Source organism: Dermacentor andersoni, chromosome 11 (assembly GCF_023375885.2).
Source record: "Dermacentor andersoni chromosome 11, qqDerAnde1_hic_scaffold, whole genome shotgun sequence".
NCBI classification, from domain to species: domain Eukaryota; kingdom Metazoa; phylum Arthropoda; class Arachnida; order Ixodida; family Ixodidae; genus Dermacentor; species Dermacentor andersoni.
In genome coordinates, this window is record NC_092824.1 from 115,039,920 (window position 1) to 115,065,651 (window position 25,732).

Here is a 25,732-nt window from a genome sequence, read left to right on the forward strand (position 1 = left end):
CCGACATGCGGGGGCGTCTGCTAGCGAGCGTTTTCACAGGCCCCTGAGAAGGTAACAGGCGCCGTGGGAATCTCAGAGGCCGCAGCGTGTAATCCTGGTTGCAGACGTGCTCCAGAAGCGGCGCTCGTTGCCTTTTTGCTCGAGTGCACTACCAACGCCTCCTTTACTAGATGCCTGCCGCGTGAGCCGAGAAGCTGGTTCCTGCCACTCTCCTCTTTACTCTTCCCGACCCGGGTTAACCCGGGTCGGCTGCGAGCGCTAGCTGCGGTGGCCGCTGCAAACCTAAATCACGTAGCCCTGCCTTCGAGATTTTAGCAGCGTCTGTTTTAGATCTCGGAGGCAGGATCCGTGGTCTCTCGTCAAGCCATTGGTCGAGCGCGCGCCAGCCTAGTAATCGTCACTTCCTCCGCAACAGAAAGTGGGTCGGCTGCGAGCGCCGTCTCTCCGGGACTACCCTGAACTACAGGAACCTCCGCTCCAATGGGAAGACTAGCGACGCGGCAGGCATCTAGTAAAGGAGGCATTGGCACTACCCTCTACGCCATAGAGTTAATATAACCAACTCAGTATAGTACAGTTCAGTATAGTAACTTTATGCTAAACGCGGCAGGCATGGATGCATTGGCGCCACTCAACATGCCACTCAATACGTCGCAACAGCAGGAGGTCTATACATTAATTCAAGCAATTGTAGAAGTCAATCCAAAGCAATCCGTTAATCAGTTGCAGACGCTTTTCAAGTTCGTGCACGTTTCGTCTGCCTGGGTTCGTATCGCCAGCTTTAATTCCGCTGCACAGCAGCTTGGCCGCTATTTGCGAACATTCGGACACGTTGTGAAAGAGACGCAAATATTTTCTGAGTGCCATGCACAATCCTGTTCCAGAAGTGACGCAGTGACTTCTTTCAGGTGGACCTGCATCATCACCTCAAACACCGCAACCAAAAGTATGTGGGCCGCGAGGACACTTTTCTGTACCGCAAGGCTTGCAGCTTCGGCACCACTAAAGAATGCCACGGTATGTAGGCAGTCGCTGCAACGTCAGCAAATAACAAGAACATCCAACTTCCACACGTCTCCGAAACGCTGTATCCATCCCATATTTCTGATCGCTGCGAAGCAGATCACCAAAGGACTGGCAGTAATTACTGGGAGGTGAGTTTATTTTGTTAGGCTACGCTGTTGTACGCTACACTGTGTGTTTATAGCGCTCTAAGTTTTTTCTAATAACGTGACACTGTTGTGCTAGCATGTTTTAAGTTTCGCCTCCTCGTAATAGTTCAAGGACGATCTTGTATTTGCACCGTCGTGTTAAGATAGGAATGCGGGGGTTGGATATTAATGTTGATGCCGACCAACCGTCGCAAAAAAATACATATTTTTTTATTTGTTTCTCTTCTACGTCGTCTACCCCGGCCCACCTATTTTCACCGTTTCTGCTTCTCGCTTTGGTAATAAAACACGGTGGATATTTTCAGAGGATTTCGAAAATGGTGGAAGTCGTTACCCTCAGACAAGAAGGCATATTTCAGAGCTGTTGCTCTCAGGAACAAATGGAAAATTGCAGGCAAGTTACAAATTTCCATATGTTAGAATGCATGTCAAACCACATTCATAACACAGCTAGCCGAGAGCTGTTAACCGTGCCCAAGCATTGTTAACTATTCGGATCTTTGCGCACCTAATTCTACAGCCTAATAATACGATTCAGTAACCGTGAATAGAAGAAAAGAAGTATTTATGACCAAAAGAAGTATTGCCACACTGCGCTCGCACATTGTTTATAATGGTTATGACATGTGTACATTTTCTCCATTTGTCTACATTTGTTTTCAGTGGAAACTGGCACAAATTGTGAAAAGCACAGCTCTTTATTGTTTCTAAGATTGCAGTTTTGAATTCCAGGCTACTTCGGGGTAGCATGGGGCATTGGAGGAATTTATTACTTCAGCCACATCCAAGTAACACCAATCACTCACAGACGCCGCTTTGTTGCCTTCACCCGTGAGCAATTTAAGAAGATATCTGACTTCGAGTTTGAAATGGTAAGCATTTTAGAGCAAGTGTTTTGAGTGTGATCAATGTCACTAAGGGAGTAGGACATGCTTTTTGCATGTGATAAGCAGTGGTTGAACTAGGAGATTTCCTGGAGCTTACGAAGCTTGTCAAAACATTAGCCATAGTGACATTCCATCTTCAAGTACTGTCGATTGCTTCAAGCATGCATCTTCCTTTGACACTGCCTTGTTAGGCTTGTAGGTTGTTACTGTTGCAAATAAGAAACATAAAATAATTGGAGACAGTATGGTAGCTTATCCTCAAAAAGTATGTGATGCTTCCTTTTTCAGCACAAGAAAGGAAGCCAGAACAGTTGTAGGGATTAGGAAGAGACAGAAAAAAGTGAAGCTGGCAACAACATACTCTAACAGAGGCACTGGAAGAGCTATTGCGTGCATGATATCAGTTAAAGCCAAGACAAACAAAATAAACTTGAATGTAGGACAGCCTACTTCAGAAAGTACACAAGGAAAATCAAGCTGCAAACAAAAGAAGAATGGCAAAGACAGCGGAATTACCTTTCACACCACTTAGCCTTGAAAGAGAATGAGAGGAAAGAGCGAGAAACAATGTTTAGGGGAACCTCAAGAGGTTAGCCTACAGGCTGGCATACTATTCTGCAAGCGCAAGATGAAAGGGAAAGAACACACACACATACATGCAGCTGCGCATGAAGCAAACTGACACACAAGTTGCGGCAATTTACAGTACCTGGTTCAGCCTCTTATCCCGCAAAATCAACTTTGTAGCATGTGATGCAGCAGTAACACGCCATAGCACTACAACATCTTGCACCTAAAGGTACATTTTATGACATATGGTAGAGTTGTGCAAAAAACATGGTCGCCAACCACAGAAATAAACATTTCAAAAAATATCAAGACATTTCGGCCATCTTATTAGAGCCTTGTTCACGATGCATAAATGTTTAAAAGTATTGAACAAAAGACCTTCCGTTTCCTATACAAGAGTCTTGTCCACAATGCATTGTGGTCATTGTAAACTTGTTTCTTGTAAACCTTTATTTCTGGGGTTAGTGTTAGTGTTTCTTGCACAATTGTGCCATGATCATCCCCAACCCGACGAGTTTTTGTTAAACTCTGTATTTCTTTCGTGACATATGCTCAGAGTGGCCTTTAATATAGTCCTAGAGCTGGCGATTTGATCAATTCCTTCTATTACTTGTGCTCTGAGAGTTAATGCTGCATGTCCATATCATGCCACTAAGTGTAATGATAAAGGTGACGCACGCTAGAAATTTAAGGATGATTTGGAATTATGGAGGTAAACGTGCTGTACATGTATTTTCAGAATTTTGTAAAATACATAGATTGTAATGTTACTTATGTGAGAAATGGTGCAAGAAACATCAACACTCACCAGAAAGACAATATCAATGCTGTGTCATATGTTCTGTCTTTCTAGTCTCTGTCCGTGCTTTTGTGCACCTTCCCATGCCCTTTAAGATTACCTAACTAGCCAAACATCATGCCCTTTTGTATAATGCAACTAATGTTTTACTGTCATAGCATGACATTTTTCAGTCGTTAACTTGAGAGCATCCTGGCACGCCATTTTTGGAGAAGAGAGAGAAGTTTAATGATACGAAATGCCGAGAGGTCGGCTTGAGATATATTTCTCTAGCCAGCTACTCAGCATTGGGGGAAGGGGAAGAGGGAAAGAAAGAGGCGCATGATGGGTGACGATGACGATAGAAGGAAGATGAACATATGGCAAGCAATTTAGCATGTTCAAAGTCTGCAATCCGGGCCCTTAATTTTTAAAAAGTTCAATAATGCCTGGATGGCCTTGAAACTTGATTGAGCATCTGGCCAAGGGCCTAAAATAACGTCCTCCGACAACGGTGCGCTTTCGAGACGTGTAAGGTCATTGTCCAACCTTTCATGCTCTTCCATTTTTGGAGAAGTTCACTGGTCATTAAAGGGGCCTTCAACCACCCCTCGGGCTTGGTGAAATAACATAGTCCGTGGGTAGCCTATGCTACTGTAAACATTTCAGCCAAGTTTTGCTGTCGTACGTGGTGTGCAGAGCTGGCAAGTAGATTGCGAGGTCACCTTTCTCTCAAATGCTCTCTTTTCAACTGAAGGCCCTGTCCTCACTCTCTTCTAGACACACTATTGCGTCATTGGGCGCACTATTTCGTCATTCCTTCAGACGGCTGCTATTGGCCAATAGCTGACATCAAGCTCTTATTGGCTACATGGCACAGATACCACGGCTGCCGTGGGGTGCTGCCACGAGTCCACTGGCAAAGCTCACTGCGGCTCGCTGAGGACAACCGCATTTGGCTTATGTTTAGCGCATCGTAGGCACCAAAGGTGGAAGTCATGGCACCAACATTAACATCCAAAATGACATTTGAACTGCGTGCCATGGTGACAATGCTCTGCTATGGTGCGTGCCCACGGCGGAGCGTTGTGGGCAAGCCACACTGCACCGTAGCCTTCGCAGTGCAATGCATTGAATAAGGAATGGGAGCACAGCGGAGGCTGTGTTTGATTGCCAATAACTCTGCTTCTGCTGAACGCATTCAAGTACTTTTTACTGCAAAGTATTTCTGGAATAGCCTATTTTCACTTCAAATGCCTTTCCCCACTTCGATAAAAAGTGGTTCGGAGTCCCTTTATTGCATAAAGGCTAATATTCTTCATTTTGTTAATTTCACATGATTTAAACGACATTAATACATAAGTGTATTAAATGCCCGAGACCTTAAACTTGCTGGTGTTTCAGCTGATAAGTGATGTGCAGTCAACTGTAAGGTGTATTTTATAAACACTTCACTCTAGATATTGAGAAAATTCACGAAAAGCATTTGTGGAAAGCTGTAATGAATGACAAAATGCCGAAATTTACATTATTGATCTGCTCAGATTTCATCAGCTTTAATATATTACCAATGAAACAAAAATTTTGCCATCGTTTGTGTTGCACATGTTTGCATTGCATCTATGTTTGTGTTGCATCTGCCTGCCTGCTGTACATGTTCGGCATGTGATAAGACCAACAAGTTCTTTTGGGGCGATAGTCTTATGGTGATATGCTCCTCGTAATAATTTCTTTTTATTGTATTTACTAGCGATGTGAAAGTACTGCCATTCATAAAGGCTTTCATGTAGATTCCAAACATGTTAGATTTCAAGTATGTCATTACTTTTTGTGTAGCTGCTATATTTCTTTAGTTATGTCCTACATGGTGGTACTGTCACTTCCTGCTTGGGCCAAGCAATGGCCTGCAGTATTCTGAAATAAATAAATAAAATATACTGATCATTGCGGGCACTTCCTTGTCTATAAAATTTTGACAAAAAGCACCCTGTTGTAGCTTATTTAGCTTGTTGTAGACTGCAGAGTGCTGATATCTATCCAAACAGCATGCACAATTACTGGAACTATGCAAAAAAAATTTGGGACGCCATAAAAACTTTTTTTCGCAATCCCATGAAGTATAACCTTGGACTTTCGCAACTACTGCTGATATATATTAGAATTTCAAGTAGATATCAGCATTCTACATACCTTAAAGAGTATTTATGCCAAATTTTGTTAGTATAGGACAATTATTCACATACCTTTCAAGACTTTGTTATCGACCCTCATGCAAATTTTTGATGGCTTATCTCAAGCAGATGCCTTTATTACACTTCTGAGTGACTGTAATTATGCTTTCACTTATAGCAGCAGCTGCAGGCAAGTTTAGTTTGGTGAAAATTCCTGCAGTAGATATTATTCCTAGGCCTTTCTTAACTATGTCATGTTCTAGCTGTGTCATGTTTTCTACAGCATTACGATGACCTGTTACAGTGACTGATTGGCTATGGCATTATGCTGATGCTGAGCGCAAGGCCATGGGTTTGATTCCTGGTTGCAGCAGCCACAGTCACTTGTCTACTTGGATTTATATTCACATTAAAGAACCCCAGACAATCAAAATTAATCCAGAGCCTCCCACTGTAATGTTAAACTGCGCAATTTCTTTTTCAGCAATACGAGCTCTTCAAACCTCACCTTCTGCCATCTGTGCACCCAGTGTATCACCGTGTTGTACGAGTGGCCAATCAACTGCTGCATGGAAACAGAGACATCCCTGAGATTCACGATGTCACATGGTCAGTGTCAGTAATTGACAGTCCCATGAAGAATGCCTTTGTGATGCCTGTGAGCACCATCTTTTTTTGCTTCTTCTTTCAGTTGTCCCTGGTCCAGACACTTTGATTAGCTGTTGTTGAATGTTGCTTTACTGTAAGCTTTCCTGAAGAGGCAAGAATCATCTAGCTGGTCACGCTTATAGTTATGCTTCTCTGATTCGATCAATTTCACAGTTCTACAAGCTGCTCTGAGGTAAATTGCATGCATGTGCGTGTGCATGCCAGTTTTAAGGGTGTGCGAATATTTGAAACTTTCAAATAATGGATGTAATATTGCCCTATCCGATTTGGTCTTCAAATACGCTATTCATTAACACAAATATGTTTTAAATGGTTTTCTACTACCTCAAATTGCCAACTGTGCAATAAATTCCATCCCGACAGCCATAGTAGGCATAAAACACGGCAAGTTACATAAAGGAGCACAATATCACAATATATGCCACTCTTTGGTCTAGTCTTTTTCATCTAAACTACCATCACTCGCATTCACCCCTTGGTCTTGAGTATGTGAAGAAACTACTTGTTTGCGCCTAATGCTCCAATTGCAGTTTTAATAAACAAGACTTCATAACGTGCAGTTCAATACGCAAACTTGCTAACCTTATGTCTATAGGAGGATTTGAAGATAATTGGTGAGAATGGCAGTTAATTATTCGAAAGCTTTTCAAAAAGTATTTAATATTTGATTCGATTTGTATTCGACTTGGTATCGAAAATTACTATTTGCACATTCTTATTCAGTTCTGAATTTACACATCCGCCGCCAAGGTTTGTTAGTGGTGACGCTGGCTAACACTCCCAGTGTTCTACTAGGAAACATCAATACCCAAGAAATTGGATGGGGAAACGGTGCCGTGGTAGCTCAATTGGCAGAGCATCGTACGCGTAATGCGAAGGTTGTGGGATCATTCCCCACTTGTGGCAAGTTATTTTTTCATCCACTTTCATGTTCATTAATTTATCATTTATTTATTTCATTTATTAAGCACAGGTAACATCCCCTATGTGATCCTTTGTGTCAGTGTTTGTTGGCTTCTTATATTACTAATAAAAATCGGGCCCCTCGGTTAACCCCCTTTCTTCTCGTTTTCTTCTTCTCATCGATACTTTAGGAAGGCTGCCAAATAAAAAGCACAACACTTGAAAGTTGTGGTGTGTTGCATCACATTATATTGTGAATTTTTTTCTCACTTTATTTTTTATTACTTCTATCACCTGTTATTTCCTTTGCCCCTTTCCCCAGCGCAGAGTAGCCAGCCAGTACTTACACTGGCTAACTTGCCTTCTTTCCTTCCCTTTTTCTCTCATTCCTTCTCCTGCATAATAATCACATTAGTAATCAGTCTCCCTCCTAATCTATGTGCCCATGCAGCTGGCAGATACCTTTGACACTGTTGTGCTGGACTTAACCATCATGTATAATGGGACAACTGTACCCTATACTCTAAGAAAAGTTTGCACCCTTTAGGGCATATCTTGATCCCAAACAATAGTCATCGTCTGTCTTTCTTGCATTTCCTTTCTTGAGGACTCTGCACTCGCTAGTTTGTCAAGGATGGTGATGTTCGTGACCTGGAAGTGCCAGGCGCACCGCATTAAATAAAGCAAAAGCACGCAATATAGTTGACGATTACTTGTTTTGGAATTTGGTGAGCCCCAAAGGGTGCATATTTCCTTAGGGCGTGCCACCTGACTCAACCACCTATGTGTCGGAGGAGGATAGTGCTTTTGGAGGAGCTCATGAAACATGATAAAGAAAGTACAGTGCTACAAGACAAGGCGTAAGCAACAGTGCAAGTGCTGTTGCCCTCTTTTTTCTTGTGCCTTGTCTTGTAGTGCTACATTCTCTTCTCTATTCTTTTTTCCTTTCCTCCTTTTGAACACATCTTGCCCTTCTACCATCTCCCCACTTTGTTGTGTTCCGAATTGCCTATGTAATGCTCAACCACTTGAGCCACTGTGACGGCTGTCACCCTGTCCCGATTCTCGGGTATGCATAGTATGTCTAGCCTTCTGAGTGTTTGTTAGCCGGCGTTATGCACAGCTGTGGCAGTGGATGGGGGAACATCCTTTCAGTTGCAGGTGTCAAGCAGCACGTAATCTTTAGGTGCAGGCAACTGACCATTAAGCCCTCGTGTGCAACCTCACAGCAGCAAGGCTGTTGGATTCCAGACCCTTGCTATGCAACAAGCAAGAATAATAAGGGGAACAAAGGGGTCCTATTTTTATTAGCTACAAATACATGAAGTCGATTGAGTCAGGGAAAGCACTGGGAGAATCAACTTTTTTTTTTGTGTGGAAATGTAGAAATTTTAAGGAAAATTGAAGTGAAAGTGGACGAAGAGACAACCCACATCTTCCTGCGCCAGCCCATCCTGTGCCATGTATGTGGCATGGGATGGGCTTCGAGCTCTCCATACCGCCTTAGATAATCCATCCGTCCACTTTCTCTACCTTGACCCCAATGTCATCAGGCTGTTCCCAGTAAAGAAAAGAAAAAGAAAACAGAAGGAGAGAGAAACAAAATGTGGAATAGAGATCAGAGGAAACTGAGCAAAGAATGCAAATGCAAATTTCTGCTTACAGATGCATGGCATCTGCAGCAGCACATTATCAAACACTTTCACAGGAATGTGATCTTTTGCTTATTTTTGCCTCATCGATACTGCCACTCAGGCACAAGCTAATCCTGTACACTGATTAAAAAGATCTGGTGAAATGTTATTGATAAGGCACTAACAATGTGGGGCGTACGTTGGTTGCTGTAAGTGAGCTAATAGGTTTAGAATTGATTCTGATTTTTTTATTAGAATATACTGAGCAATGTCCTGTATTCCACAAGAATACCCAAGCATTGGCGTTACTAGCACTCTGTACTGTGATGATGCAGCACAGATCCAAAAGCGGTGATGTGAGCACCTGTGGTTCCAATTTATGGAATTTGTAATATCATTTGATCATGTTGCAGTCATTTTCGCTTGTTAAATAAAAGCACTGTGTACAACGTGCCTTCATTGGAATATCAACATGCAGCTTATGGCAATGCAGGGCTGTGTGATGCTAGCTTTAGCTTGGGCCCAGCTCTGACGCGGCCTATTCAAATACATGTAGTATGCAGAAGCGCTTTTCTGATATAACCCCTGGACCAATCTTAATGAAATTTGTTGCACTTGAGAGAGAAAGGTAAATTCTAGTTACTGTTGGAAGCAGAATTTCTGTTTAGGGCCTGGATTTTGTTAAAAGAATTTTCAAAAATTTGAAAGTTCGAAAAAAATACAAGCACAACGTTTACAAATTAATTACTGCATCAAAAACAGACATCGCGGTTCTGTAAATGGCATCCATTAGATCATTTAAAACAGACAAATTCAATATGTCATTTTATATCTTACATGAATTCGTTACGTCGTGTGCAAGGGCTCTGCAAAAGATGTATTTCCATATTACTAATTTTTTTTAGATTCATGTGTAACATATCAGTTCTGTCCGCTTTAGATGTACTATTAGATGCAATACATATGATTTTGATATCACATTTTTCACTGCTGAGTTACAGAGTTGTGAACCTGATAGTTTTGTTTTCTGAAAATTTGCAATTTTGCCAATTTTTAATAAAAAATTGACGACCAAAATGAAAAATTTTAAACCAACAATCGATAGATTTTAAGTCTTTCTTTTAAATGCAACTAATCTCGTCAAATTTGGTGCAGTGGTTGCCAAGAAAAACGAAATCTCTTTTTACATGTATATATATAGGAGTGCCCGAGCTAAAGCTTCTTCTTAAGACCTGCTAGGCAGTTGGTACCTAAATTCTGCAGCTCTTGGATGCCTGAATTCTAAGTGCCAGGAATCAAGGAAGAAAAAGAAGAAAAATTGTTCGGGAGAACAGTACACATATATTGCTCTTCTCACTTCTTTTGGCCTTGTCTGCAATGTGCTATGTCTACCACTCACAATGGATGGCCAGCAAGTTAGAATTGCCACCTTGGAGAATGCAATTTTACTGTGTTACATGAATAAACATAATATTGATTTCACATTGCTCATGTATATAACATATAGGTATATACTGATAACTTTGGTGTGAAGATAGCAAAAGAAAAAAAGCAGAAGCTTGTACTATGTACTGCTGGTACCATGGCATGGCATACCAAGAACCATCACTTTCAGTGTTTCCTACTACTGGTAGAACAGTAAACCAACAGAGTGTCAGAATAAAATGAATATGTCTGTGTTCCGTGTTACCAGCATTCAGGATTGACAGTGGAACAGGTAGATGAGCTGAATCGGCTCTTGGCAGGTTCTGTGAATATACATTCAGGATGACTAAGACTCACCTGCAATAATTAAGAGGAAGCTTTATCTTAGGAGCTCCTCTAAATACGTGGGAATGGAGAACAAATTTTTCTTGGCAACAACTGCAGCGATCTTGATGAGGTTTGCTACATTTAAAATAAGTCAGAATCTAGTGACTGTAGGAAGTAGATATTCAATTTATGCCATCACTTCTTTTTAGAAAACTTGAAAATTACAAAATTAAAGAGAAAGAAAGGTATGAACTTTGCAAATCTTTAACTAGGCAGTAAGAATGGTGCTAATACAATTCTGTAAACTGATACTAATAATACACCTAACGTGGTCAAAGTTGATGTATCGTACACCGGTCACTAATATACAACTAATTTGGGAATAGGACTTGCAAACCCCTCGTAAACACTGCAGCAGTTCGACATAATCTGTAAATTTATATATCACATTTGTCCATTTGAGATTCTCCAGCAGATGCAGTTTACAGAACTATATCTGTTTTTCCCCCTTGGTGCAAAGTTTCCATTTCGTAAACTTTGTGCTTCTATTTTTTCTTAAATAGCTGAATTTTGGCGATATTTGTAAAAAGTTAAGGTCCTAAATCAAATTTTTTTTCTGTAGTTGCTAGAATTTAACTTTCTCCTACAAATGCAACAAACATTATTCAAATCAGTCTAGAAGTTCTCTAACGAGAGCATTTCTGTGTTTCAGATGTATTTGAATACAGAAGTGCGAGTTGGCGCTGGGCTAAAGTTTCCTCTTATGGGGCTAAGCTTATGCCGCCTTCGTCAACACTTTTTTTACCAAAGCAGCAGAAGGCTTTGCTTGTTTTTGTACAGGTGCTGCTTGCTTTCAGCAGCTGCCTGCAAGCAATGCAGATACATTTCTGCATTGTTCACTGCATTGAAATGCCTGTCTATTGTCCTTTGCAGAATGGACAGATTTTTGTTTTTGCTGGCATGCTCGAGGTCTGTGGAAATGACGAACAGCTGGGAAACGTACTTGCTCATGAAATGGCCCACTGTGTCTTGGGGCATGGCGTAAGGCACATTGCTACCTTACTTTCATTGTAGCCTCTTTCTTGCTGTGTTTTCAGGCAGTCTGTGAACTTGTACTTATTGCATAACACCACCTCTGATAATTTTCAAGCTCCAAATGGAAACAAAACAGAAGCTCATTTGCTCCTATTCTTTCACTGTTATAACTGTAAGCCATGAGTTAGGAGTCTGTCCTATGTTTAGTTCGAAATTCATGGAATGATCTAACACATGTTAATTTATTGTCATAAAGGCAAATAGCATAACAGAATGAGGTGCGACTTAGTGTTTGTAACAAGCCAATTGAGAGTGTTTTACTTGTTATAGCATAGATGGCACCACCTCATCTGTATCAGGAAGCTTAAGACAGAATATTTTTTGAAGGAGATAATTCAGTTATCATGTTCTGTGTTTGCGCGCGCATGTTTGTGTGTGTGTGTAAACAATAAAAACAGGTTTCATGTTTTTTTTAACTCTATTTTATATTTGAGTCCTGCATATTCATAAAATTTTAAAATAAAGCAGTTTCTGGTGACAACCGCCAGAGTAGGTGCATTATTTTGTAATTTAGCAGGGTTAGTGCTTTTGCAATACTAATAACGACAGTGGTAGTGATAGCAGGTTAGTTATAGGGACAGTTACTTTCATTTATTTACTAATTTATTTATGTGGTATTCTGAAAACTCGTAGTACAAGATATATTCAGCAGTCTCAGGGTATGCAGCTGAATGCAGTGGTTTGCTGGACCGGGCCGCAACACCCTTATACAAGTTCACGCTGTGTGAAATATAGTGGACAACAGTGAGGTACAATATGGTCGGGAAAAAAATATTGCATAGAAGTGCAAGTACGACTTCACATACAAATAACTTCAAGTTTTGCACCAATGACAAATATAAATTTTTATAAATGTGTGCCATGAAGAATCATATCACACAAAATCATATCTAAACGATGAGCAAAACGAGAACAAGGTGAAAGGAGGAGCCAACGTTTCGACAAGTGGACCTGTCTTCTTCAAGACGACGTATGCCTTGAAGAAGTCCACTTGTTGAAACGTTGGCTCCTGCTTTCACCTTGTTCTCGTTTTGCTCATCTATATGTACTGTGCCGAGGAAAGCATATGTCGCCTTGAAGAAGACAAGTCCACTTGTCAAAGCATTGGTTCCTGCTTTCACCTTGTTCTCATTTTGCTCATCATCTTGAATTTCCATCTCCCGCATTCCCCGTGTTTTCCCAAAATAATATCTAGGGCATATTAAAGCAGCCAACCAGATGCATCATTTTTACTCTCCTTAAAGGCAGAATTTGATAAATTAAAAGTATGGTAAATGTTCTCCATTGCTTTCACTAGTGTTCAGCGTAACTGGCTGAAGATATTGCTGGTGGTAGATTACACCCTTTCCTGCCATTGTCACCTGTGTTCTATGTGAGCTTACTGCTTTTGCTATTTGCTCCATCTTGCTCCCTCTCACTCGCCCACTTATTTCTCAACTCTTCATCTTTGAGATTTTTCCTCAACAGTACTTTGGCCACCTCTTATCTCGGTAAGGGTGTTTTTGTTGCCATGAGAATTGGCTTTTATTGCTTTCTCGCAAGGATCACTCCCATCTTATCTAGTTACATAGGAAAGCAATCTGTGTTTATTTGTTGACATTGGTGGAATCGTCTTCGATCTTGAACACAGAAGCACTACTCACTTGCAGACCAGTTTGTTCATATTGAATAATTATCTCCCTGTCCTATCTTTATCTCTTCTCTTCTTGTTACATCTTACACAGTACATTACAAAAATTGTTTAGACCATGAACACATTTACATGCAATCCTTCTATAAGCATTATACTTCTTAAGCTCATCAGGATTGTTACTTGTTCCTTACAGCATTGTTCATTGTACCATCGAATTCGGCACACAATATTTTCCTATTTAACGTGTTGGCAGGTGCTCTGACACAGCAATGCTCAGAAGAAGCTAGTTGAAGTGTTCTTTGTGCGGGTGGCACTGTTCTCTTTTCGAAGGTCAAAAGAAATGTCCGAAGCAAAGTGGGAATATTGGAGGGTACCTTTAGAAACAAATGATTTTGAGGATCAGCAGATTCAAGACAGCTCATGGCCTCTGGCACACTTGTATTATGCCTAAAGACCAGAGTTTGGTTAAAGCAGTGATCAGCAGGACAACTGAGCTCAGGTGTATCATTTTAATTTTTGCTGAAAAAGGCAGCACTCAGAGAAAAGGCCAGCATTATCTAGATAGAATGAAACAATTGGAATTACATCTTGGGCCTTCTGCACAACAAGAAGACAGTACAAAGGTATTTCATCTTGCCTGTCGTTTTCCTGTTGCACAGAGACATGGTAGAAAAAAAACAGAAACTGCATATTGAGCGCTTAAGTAACTGTATGAAGGAGATGTTCCCATTTGGGTTTTCATGTTACTGTTTCAGTTTATGTTGATAATCTCCCCTGTGTTGAAAATTGAAGGCCACTTTAAAAACAGATTTTAGTTGATTACTTATAATCTATTACATTTCTTGGTAATCTACAATCACTCTAGTTCAATTGGAATTTTCATTAACTAATTAGGTGTAATTTGTTGCTTTATTTATTTAGACAAGTTGAAACTGCTGACGCTATATTGGGAACCAGAATGTTGCTGGAACTACAGTAGAAGCTATGTTTTAATGCAATAGCATTATATCTCCCATTACGCGGAAATCCGTCGTAGTCGGCATGACCGAAATATGGTACCAAGAATGGTCGATGGCGCAAAGAGTAAAAACACGTAAAAAAAAAAGCTCAGATATATGCAAAATTTTTCAGGGAGCTTCCTGTAAACAAAGTAAATTTCATTTCATTTTATTACCTTAAAGACCCTTGTGGGGTATTACATAAGGGGTGGGTATACTAAATATATTACAGAAGGTTGTCCACTATGTTATGTTACAGAACATTTGTTACTTCTCCCATGAAGGCAGATGAAGTTGTGATGGCAGCGATGTGGTGGGGAAGGCCATTTCAGTCTTTAGCTGTGCGATGACAAAATAACGACAGTGACGCAACAGTGCGTGCACTAGGGCAAGTAATGTTTAGTGGATGGCCTGTGCACAGGGATATGCACAAAGGTGGTAAAATGTAAAACGCTTGGCGAAGCATACTGGTGTAGAACTTATGGAATAATGATAAGTTGGTGATACGGTGATGGTGTACTAACGTATAAAAACCAGAGTCTACTTTTAATCATGAAATGCTGATGTCATATGAGTATGACGAGTAGATGTGTCTTATAGTGCAATTCTGTATGAATTCTAATGCATTTCTGAGGTAAATCTGGTGAGGATGCCACATGGATATTGGAATTGGAAAGAATTGGCATTATTAATATTCGCATTAATGGCATTGAAAAGAAAATCTCGTACATCTCGGCCTGGGTGGGAACCTGGACCTTCAGGGTGCAAGATGAGCGCACTTCCCCAATGCCACAGCGGCTCCACGGTTCTGGCTTACTAAAGGTGTGCCTACTGCGTGCGTCATTGCACATGTCACGTTGCAGCCATCTGGCTGACTAAACGTGTGGCCTAGTGTGTATGTCATTGGGCATGTGATGGCGCAGCCAATGGGGAAGAGTCGGAGCCACGTATGAGTGTATAAATAGAGCATGTTCATGACATTCCAACGTTTCCAAACAGCATAATGCTTTCACATTCCTCACATGGAAGCAGTCTTAAGTGTGTCTGCTGAATTCGTTTGTAGCTTCAATTGCCAAGCCTTGCTCAAGCATGCAAGAATGCTAAATTTTCCTAAGGGTAGAGAGAGCGAATGATCCATGACTTAAATGCGTGACTTGAAAATTTCCCACAATTCACCATTTATTTCCTGACATACTTGCAGTTGCTGTAAGTCGCTCATAGTCTACTTAGCACTATTTATTTGCCGATTTTGCTTTCGTCGCAGAAAAAGGAAATTCATTTAGAAACTGAAGTGAATGTTCAATTTTCTCTTCACACAGGCAGAACAAGTCAGCTATGCTCAACTCATCGATTTTGCCTTGGTCGGTTTTCTGGCGGCAATTTGGGCCATCATGCCGACTGACGGCATTGCTGTTGTAACGCACTGGTTTTTCGAAAAGGTTGTCAGTGTAAGTAGTATATATTTGTGCTTTTCATGCAGCACGACAACAGGGGTTGACAGGGAGCATCTGTTCAGGCAGTGGTCACAAGAACATGCCTATAGTTTTTTTGTCTGAGAAGTAGCTGAGATCATGGACTTGAGTGAAGGTACTTAGTACTACTGCACTGCCAGTACTACTTGCAGTGTTTGAAAGGTTGCTTTAGCTAACATTAATTATGGCGAGATCATGTGGCTGAAGATATTGCAAACCTACTGACACCATAGTATTTGCTTGTTCTGTATTTAGACCTGGGTAAGCACTGGTTACTCGTAGACTTTTGGTTAATTTGTTTATTTTAGTGTGTTATTAACATCTTGTAAGTGCAAAAACAACTTCTGACTTCACAGAGTACGTAGAATATTTGTCTCTAATCTTTCCTCATTCGTAGCTTCTGTTGAGGCTTCCTTACAGCAGGAAACTCGAGCTTGAGGCTGATGAAGTTGGTCTTCAGCTAGCAGCAAAGGTCGGTGCATTTCCTTTATTTTGCAGTTCCCTTTATTTGTTATTGTGCTTCCATAATGTGCCCGCAGATGACCTTCTGTGGATGTGGCCATGTTTACTGTTCTCTCGTATTTCTAGGCATGTTTCGATGTTCGTGAAGCCAGTGCATTCTGGACAAAGATGAGCCTCATGGGAAATGCCTTAGATGACGTAGAGTTTATTTCTACTCACCCTAGTCATGAACACCGTTCGGAGTACCTTGACAACCTCATGAACAATGTAAGTGGCTCTTTTCGCTGTCGTAAGCCGACATGTCTCGTCTCTGTAAAGCAGCTTAGTGAAATAATTGCCGCAAGTTGGCTTAGAAAGGGGGGGGGGGGGGGAAAGAACTTGGAAAAAGTTCAAGTTATAGGGAAGACGGGACGAGATATAGGTGTATCATACTGCATGTGCGTGTGTAAGAGTGCCAGGTGGTAAAGGTTAACCTGGAGCCCTCCACTACAGTTTCCTTCCTAATCCACTGTGCAGTTTTATAATTTTAAACACCACAATTTGATTTTTATATGAGCACATCCTCTACCAAACTTGCACAGTCAAGGAAAAAGTCCAACACCTTCGTTTATCAAGGCAAACGCCTTAGGTGTCTATGTTGGTGGTGCCCTTGGTTGTGACCTTGGTGAAACTGCACAGTGATGAAAAATGGCCGACGCCGTGAAGAGTAAAAACATGCAACAAAAATGCTCGGGTTGACATCAAATTTGTCGGGGAGGTTTCTGTAAACAAAGTAAAATAGGGGCTTTGAAAAGAAAACTTGGTACACTTCGGTCCGGGTGGGCAACGAACCCGGGCCTTCGGGGTGCGAGATGAGTATGCTTCCCTGAAGCCATGGCTGCTCTACGGTTCTGGATTACTAAAGGTGTGCCTAGTGTGTGCCTGACTGCACATGTCACATCGTGGCCATCTCGCTGACTAGTGTGTGTGTCATTGGGCAGCGCATGTGGCAGTGCGGACGAAGTGGCGCCATGTCATGAGTGTATTAAATGAGCACATTGATGACATTTCGAGGTCTACAAACGGTATAATGCTTTCGCATTCCCACACGCAAGCAGCCTAAAGTGTCTGCCGAATTTTAAGTTTAGTAATTGCTGTTGCGCCAGGTGATGTTGCACAGAAAAGTGGGCGCACACGCTCTGTGCATTAACATCACTGTTGGAGTGGCAGCGGTTGTTGGCGGCAAGCGATACAGGAGCTTACACGCTCTTGCAGATTGCAAGGATGGCTGCACAAGTATTCCACTGCGGAAGAGGCGCGTGTCGCTGCTCCTTAGTGAGGAGGTTGCTTTAGTGCCACACGTGTACTTCCTATTGCGGCTTATTATGTCTTGCAGGAAATCTAGCCCCGATTGTATCACTTAATGCATTACCAATATGTCTTGCATAGAAGTCTAACCCCGATTGTATAACTTGATGTGTTACCAAATGTGCAGTAGGCTTTTGCCTTCTTGTGTTATAAGAGGGGAACACCTGCTGAACTTTTTTTCAGTGCCATGCAGGTCATATCAAGCACTGTGGTGTGGCTCAAAAATCTGTTTGGAGTGATCCGCTTAGCCTAAAGGTTTATAAAAAATGATATGACATTAATTAAGTACTTTCCTCTTTTCACATCATAACTGGGTGCGAGTCATTTTTGGCAGTATACATTATATGTTGCCTTAGCTACCCACATAGCTAGGTCATAACTGAAACAAATGAAAAAACATGAAATACCTCCACTTAAATATTGCTCTAAGGCACCTCACAATGCATACTTGCATACTGCATTGCAAAGTATAGACACAAAACATAACTTGCTTAGTGGAGCTGGCTAAGTTGCTTAGGTAGCCATACTTTACATGCTACACAGCAATCATTCACTCTCTCTGAAGAGCCCTGTGCATCTGAAGAAACTCCTTGTATCCTCCTACTGCTCTATTTGTGCTTGTAATAAACAACACTTCAGAATGTACTATGTAATGACAGAAACTTGCTCACTTTAAGAATACTAGGTTGTGAACATCGTTTTATATTAATTGTGATAATGGCTGTCGGTTATTCAAAAACAATTCTACATTCGATTTGTTTCAATTTGCTTCTGGCACTATTTGATTCATGTTTGATTCGGTCTCAAAAATTACTATTCGTGCACACTTGTAGCACTCGCGTGCGAAAGCACATGTATGTGAGAGCTTATGCGCATGACAGTGTGAGCATGCAGAAGCACATGTCTGCACTAGTTTTTATATGACACGCGTGCTATCGTGTGAGAGTTTTGTGGCATCCGAAGGTTTAGGTGCTGTGGTTGCTGGTAACGCTTTGTTACGCTTCTCCGCTGCCCTGTCTGGTGGTTGTGGGTCACGTTTGTCGCTGAAGTCCGCTGTTCGTACCTTATTGAGATGTACTACTTTGTCTAGCCGGTTCACCGAAGCTTCACTTCCACCGATTTTTCACCGTGCACGGGAACTGAATTATTTTTTATGAAAGCAGAGCTTTTTTTGTGAACCCTCCCAACCTCTCCTGACCGTGGCTGCTGGCTGGGTACTGCTGTCTTGTCAAATAATATTTGCAGGTAAGGCATGTACAAAGGTTATATGAAGGTGCCCATGTAGTGGCTCATGTAAACTTTGTATGCTGACCATGTATGTCCAGCTCTGTTCTGTGTCACAAGATAAAGAAAAACAACAATAATAATAAGTCCCTACGTAAAACTTGCACATATAATGTTGGCCCACAGGCATCTCTAAAGCACATCGATCTGTTAATGAAAGGGTGAATTTATATTTCACAGATTCTTCGATTTACTTTACTTTCTTTGATTTAGCAACTCGGTATGTGTCACTTGGGGGTCTGGCAATCCTCTACAGTGGGCATGTCCCACCGTGACACAAGAGGTGCAATCCTTAAATGTTGCTCAATATGCGTCGTGCTTTTCTGTGCATACACCTGTCATCACCAAATTGTATGCATCGCCGTTAGCTATGCAGCGTTTAATTAACTGCTTTACTTAAGCCTAGTTTTGCATTGATTCCAACATATGCATTGGATCTGTGTGAGTTTTCTTATTAAGTAAATTTGTTTCTTCAGCCTAATTAGTCATGTCATCTTACCATATTTAGGACTCTTGGGGATCTTACTTTCACATAGGAAATGTAGAATGTGATAAGCCTTCGAATTTCAATATGCAGTGTGGCAGATGACTGGGCGTGAACAAATAATCTAAATATACCAAGTGCTGTTTGTTCCCAGTCATCTGCCACGCTCTATTGTGAAATTGTGGGATACCAACTCACTCAAACCTGCTCAAACCTTAGAATTTTCTGATTACCAATCTCACATCTCTTGAACCACTTGGTTGTTTTGATCTGCCTCTATCTGCTTTTCTTGTGGAAGGGCTTAACTGTCAGTTGTGACTGACCAAGACTGAGCACAAGTCTTGGAAGCTTTCACATGGCATATTTGTTTCCACATGGCACAGTGAAAAGGTAGTGACTCTTGAACTTGTACTGACTGGGTAGTTATGATTAAAGGTGCAAGTTCTTTTTTTTGTAAAATGTATTCGAAGCTAGTTCAAGTGATAGGCTATGTCCTATGTATAATCTGGCATCCCCGTGCAATGTATTTTCGACATTGTGTTGTCTGGTGTTGCCACTACCATGTCACATTGAACAATAACAGCTGTTATCATGACCAAGGTGCATACTGTCATCTATTTGCTTTGACTAAAAGCCACATCCAACACATTTTGGTTCATGGTTATGACACAATTCTAGGTGCACATTAGAAAACTCTGGGTATTCAAAATTAATCCAGAACCCCCCACCACAGCGTCTCTCCTAGCCCAAGGAAAAAAGGAAGTGGAGAAGGAAAGGCAGGGAGGTTAACTAGTTTAGCTCAACCGGTTTGCTACCCTACACATGGGAGTGGGATGGGGGGATGAAAGATGGGGAGGAGAGAGAGAGAGCACTTAGCACAGCACACACATTGTCAGTTACAGTCCATCACTCTTGCGCGGTACATGACATCACTGTCACAGCCGCTTGTCCAAGCTCATCTCTTTGAAAAACCGAACTAGTCCCTTCTTTGCTTTCAGCTGCGATTTCTTCTGTCAGCGATATGTAAAAATCGTTTCAACTGACAATGGTCTGTTGTCAAGGTGCGCTAGAACGGACACCAGGGACTGTCTCTGAACATTGTATTCAGGACAGTCGCACAGAATGTGTTCTAGCGTCTCCTTGCAAAGACAGACGTTGCGGAGAACGTTGTCAGCCATTCCAATGCGAAATGTGTAGATTTCATGAATGCCACCCCTAGCCATAAGCGATAAAGCAGAGTGACCTCTCTTCGGCGGAGTCGAGTTGGCATACAGAGATCATAGAGGGCTAGCCCAAGTGTTGCTTTGTGGACATAACCCTCTTTAATCTACCGATCAATCAATCGGACTGTACCAGCCTTGCACTTGTGAATATTACCTATGTTCTAAAAAAGACAAACAAGTACAATATGCCTTAAATGGGTAATACACTAGGGATGCAGGGCAGTAATACCTTTATTTATCATCACAGGGGCTATAATTCTGTTTATTAATATTGTTTACACAATTGTTTCCCCATGATGCAGGCTATTGAACTCAGGAGGCAGTGCCATTGCCCAAGGTTGCCACCCCAGGATCCACGTGTACTCATGTCCATGTTGAAGGAAGAAGTCAAGCAAGAGAGCCTTGCCAAGCAAGGAATTGTTGTCTTGCAGCCACCCCACTGAAGCACTGCGGCAGTCCTAATTGCTCCTGGTACATCTTTGTCTCCTTTGGCTTTTATGGCAGATTTACACGTTTATCGTATAAGCCCCCACTGTCCAAACTGCTAATTCGAGATTGCTCTGCACCAATAGTCTTACTTATGCCACTTGAGAGTGCCTCACATATTCATTCTTTATTAGGGTCACTGCGAGCACTATTTTTCTACAGTAATCGGGTATGGTGCATGATGGTCAAGTTTATGATATTAGTTTAGCTCTCTATTTGTTTTAGTGATACTAGTATAAAGGCAGTTCGAGTCATTAAGTTTTTGTTGCTTTCACTGAACTCTTTAGCAATAGCAAGCAATGCACATCTTTTCTGGTTTACCAGCAGTCATTAAATGTTGAGGCTGGGCATTGAAATTGAGTACAAGAAGCACCAACGCAAAATAAAAATATACCTGTTGCCTAATAAATTCATGTGCTGATTAATATTGTTTACAAGGGGAAGAGCTTTGGGATTCGCCATTACCAGTACCTACCAATGTTTCATGGGAACGACTCGGGTGTGTGAGAATTGGCAGTGCAAAATTTCATGTTTTCTTTTTAGGAAACCAGCCCAGCTTGCAAACAAGTGCATAGCAAATCCAGGTAAAGGACATCACCACACAATGAAGGAATGCACCTGCCATGCTAGTTGAATGTTCTTTGCCAAACCAAACTTGAGCTTCATATGCATTGCCATCGTCCAGTGTGGTTGGTGCAGAACTGCGAGGATTTGTAGCCATCTCTGCTTTTTTCCGAGAACATGAAAAAGCCTTCATATGCTTCAGGAGGGAATTCATGAGCATTTGTGCTGCTGAACCAATACTGCTGCTCCGTTTAGGTGAGCTTCGTGCTCTTGGAAACCCAACACCGGGGAAATTGGGCCATTCAAAATCTTCAATACTGACTGGTGACTTCTCACAAGAGCACTTATTCAGTTGATCGAGGCCGTTGATGCGACGAAACCGTGCTGTTTCAAGGGCTTCAAGCCAAGGAGGACATATACTTAAGCACGAGTCATGGGGCAGGTCACAGCTGATGCATAGTTCACTTGCTTCCTGGCTTTCATTGATGTCGCATTGTCCGTGATTGTGTTGCTTGAGGAACAAGACCTTGGCATTCTGGCTGCTTTTGTGGCATTCACTTTGTGACTGTGCATCATCATCAGATATGTCAGTTTTGCATTGAACCGCTTCATTTGAGCTAGAGGCACAATCATTGTTTGACATTTGAGATTCAGGGGGCATGGTAACCGGTGAGCTCTGATCAAAATCATTCTGGTTGCAAGGAGCAGGTTTTGGTGCAGGTTGAGCCTCCTTTAAGCATCTCGTTGTGATGGCTGGCTGTATTTCGACAGTGGTAACTTGTTCTTGAGGCTCTGGAGAGTATCTTTGGTTCATGAAATCACCTTCATTGAAAGCAGCATTGTTGAGGGAAGCTTCTGAACATAATTTGCGAGTTTCACTTGTGACAGTATCACTTCTGCCATCAATATTATGTGCCCAGCTTACTTGTTTGACGTCATCATTGGCTTGGTTATCACCGTTGACACACTCTTCAGCTGCCTCAACTCTAGAGTTTTCTTCAACAGTGTCCTCTTGAAGAAGGGATGTACGTGGGTCTGTGTCTTCGTTCACTTGGGAATCTGCATTCTGGGAGTCATTACTGCACTGTGGTTGCATGCTGTCATTTTCATTCTTGTCATCCTGCGATTTGCTTTCTGCCGTCTTTGTGGAATTATCAGAGGGACGTTTTGGTATGTTACTCCGTTTTGCTGACTTCCTTTTTCCAAATTTGGCCTTTCTTTGTTTTCGTAGCTTCAAATTATGCTGAGTCATGGTTACTTTGCTTGTACGTATGCTTTGCTGCGTCGTCTTCTGCGTGTATGGAAATTTCAATGCACTACAATAGTACCAGGCTGGCTAGTGGAACTGTCGACTGGTCGTTCTGCGTAGACGTGCTCTGTAGTTTACGATGCAAAGGAGTTATTTGCTCATGGCACAGAGTGGTTGATTAAGCTTGCAGCTATGGGAACCTTCTGGAATCACACACAATGCACCATTCTTCTCATTTGAGTAAAATCGATGTTGGGTCGTCTTCTATGATTTCTAGCTACTGTGAAAGAAGCTTCTAGAATGAGCCCATCACTTGTATCGGCCAAACCATTGTGAGCAAGGTTCTGAGTTTTGATCTTACTGTACTGGGAGGAGGGGGGAGGGGGGGGGGGGGGGCATTTATTTGCACTTAAGCTATTCATGACTACATGATTGATGGTGCCTGTTGTGCTTCAGCTGCATGATATACGCTAGGGTGCAGTGCGCACACAGAGGCCCTCAGTCACGCATATTCATAGGTGAGAAAACTTTAATGACAAAAAGATGAAGAGATTGGCCAGAGCACCAGTCTCTGGCCTCTCAGAATCAGAATCAGTATTTATTATTAAATGTTTGGCCTGACTACGTAGAGTGGGCATCAGGGTGTGGATAGAACAAGTTCAGTCAAGGTGCTGCCCACAGTGTTTATGTTAAAAAAGGGAACAGCTGGTTGTTGCACAATCTTTAGGACTACATATTGTCTATTACTTATTTCAACATATAAAGTGATAGACCTGTCACTTGTTGGCACTTGCATTACGAAAGTTTAACTTTTTGTGTCTTACATGCATGTGTGTATCACAATGGCACACCCTTTCCTGCTTGTTTTCTCCTACAATACCAGTGATGGCCATCTCTGCTTCAATTGGTTCACACCACTGAAAATGTGCGTTGAGTTGGCCACTGTTTTACCCTCTGCTTTATCAGCCATTGAACATGTGATGGACATTTTTAAATTAACTTAAATGCCGAGAAGATCATTGCGAAGGGGGTAATAAAGAAATTGTGATCATTATAACTGACTAATTATATAACAACAAATTGTTGGTGTTATTATTTCATGTCAGCATTGAGCTGAACGTACGTAGTGTGTGTGTGTGAGTGAGGCCAGTAGCAATGTTAAAGAATAGCTGCTGCCCTCGGTGCTATGTCTTTACGCTCATCCAGTGCAAGTTGATCACTGGTGCCCAATAAACTCTGTCCAACATACTGGTATTTAACACCGCTTGATCACATATACTGACAGGTGTGCCTGCTGTGTTGCCAGTGATCTCTGGAAGTTCTCCTGCATTATTAGAGACAAGTGGTAGAGCACTTGTGCAGCGGACATAATGCCAACAGTGACTTCAATGGGCGCCAAGTGCAGCTTGCTGGACTAACCCTCACGTTTCACTGCAGCACTTTTGTGGCAGCACAGCACATTGATAGACTCTCTGTCGCCCCCACAATATACAGAATGGGTTTTATTTCCATCACCATTACATTGATGAATGGATATCTGCTTTGTGTCTGCTTTTTTGTGTATATTCTAGGGGTGCCTGAATAGGTAAATTTTGTAATTTAATCAAGTAGAGATATACATATGGGAAAAAGAAAACGGACTGGTTTGGACTATCACATAAGTCCCAAATATTTCTCTTTAAGAGCACTACTAGGGAATAGAAAACAAACATAACATTTTGTATGCATTGTGATAACAAACCTGTAGGATATTTAAGGTGAAAACACCTTTGACTGCACATTATGGTGTAGAAAAGAAAAATGCAGAAAGAAAGCTGAAGTACTGCTTAGACGTAGTATCTCTCACAGAATATTTTCTCACAATAATTTTATTTCTGCTCGCTATATTTAAAGAGCTACAGGTGGTTAAACATTACTCTTCTTGTGCTGTGGCATTTCTCCTCAACTTGTATACATTACAGCCTGGTTTATGTCCTGCCTTTAACAATACAACAGTGGGCAGAAATGCAAGTGTTGTCTACTTCCACTTGATTTGAACTCGTTGTTACTGTGGTGATGATGTTCCTAAAAAATGAAATATAGATACTATGCTCACATTTTTCACACTGCAGTTTACTCCCTGTAAATACCTACTGCTATTATTCATCTTTCTACTGCAGCTATATCTATCACCGCAAATATATTCATGTGAAGAAATGCCTCTGCATCCCACTGGCTGCTATCGACATTGTACAATTGTTAATCATATTCAAATTCTCTCGCACTCCTTGCCTTTAACTGTGCAGCCTCACAAAGCTTCCACAAAGACAAGTTTCTTGGAAGAAACTCGTTTCACTCCCTCCCTTGGCATGCATGCAAAAATGCATGTCTATAGGCAACAGCTGGAGCAGATGATCCGTATTCTAAGGTGGTAGTGTACCATTGGTGTATTGCATTCATGTTTTTATTTTACAGATGCACAAATTGGTATGCATACATAGCTATTCAAATAAGCTTAATGGGGCAGCAGTCATGTGGAAAGTCAATCAAATTGCTCACCTGATTGACAACTCTAACCCATTCTATGCAGACTGGGCAGATACGGCTGAAAACGTGGGGACTAATGCGACTGCAATCTTTTTGTCCAGAGCACCTAAATTTGGCTCTTGATGATCACAAAGACCTACCAAACCAGCTTATTGCACATTTACAAAAGGCTTCGGTAACCATTATATTCCACATGTTTTTCCAGAAACGAATACAGTGGACTACCATTAACTAGACTCCGGTAATAAGATATTTCAGTTAATTCGATCTAGACAGAAGGTCTTCGCCAGCCCTCACGCATTTCTATGGGTCAAAACTAATGATTTATATCCTGAAGCTAGCCTTTACTGAATAACTTGGAACATCACTGGTC

General features: G+C 41.6%; 1 protein-coding gene across 1 annotated transcript; it reads left to right on the forward strand.

The window, feature by feature from the left end:
• The first annotated feature begins 749 nt into the window (after positions 1-749).
• On the forward strand, positions 750-24,081 carry LOC126539632 (metalloendopeptidase OMA1, mitochondrial-like). The gene is made up of 10 exons (XM_050186518.3): positions 750-765; positions 885-1,154; positions 1,478-1,566; positions 1,905-2,044; positions 6,063-6,236; positions 11,470-11,577; positions 15,582-15,710; positions 16,132-16,206; positions 16,323-16,463; positions 20,837-24,081. Exons 2-10 carry the CDS (start codon positions 949-951, stop codon positions 20,975-20,977), a joined length of 1,203 nt encoding a protein of 400 aa, XP_050042475.2. The 5' UTR covers positions 750-765; positions 885-948; the 3' UTR covers positions 20,978-24,081.
• Positions 24,082-25,732: the final 1,651 nt, after the last annotated feature.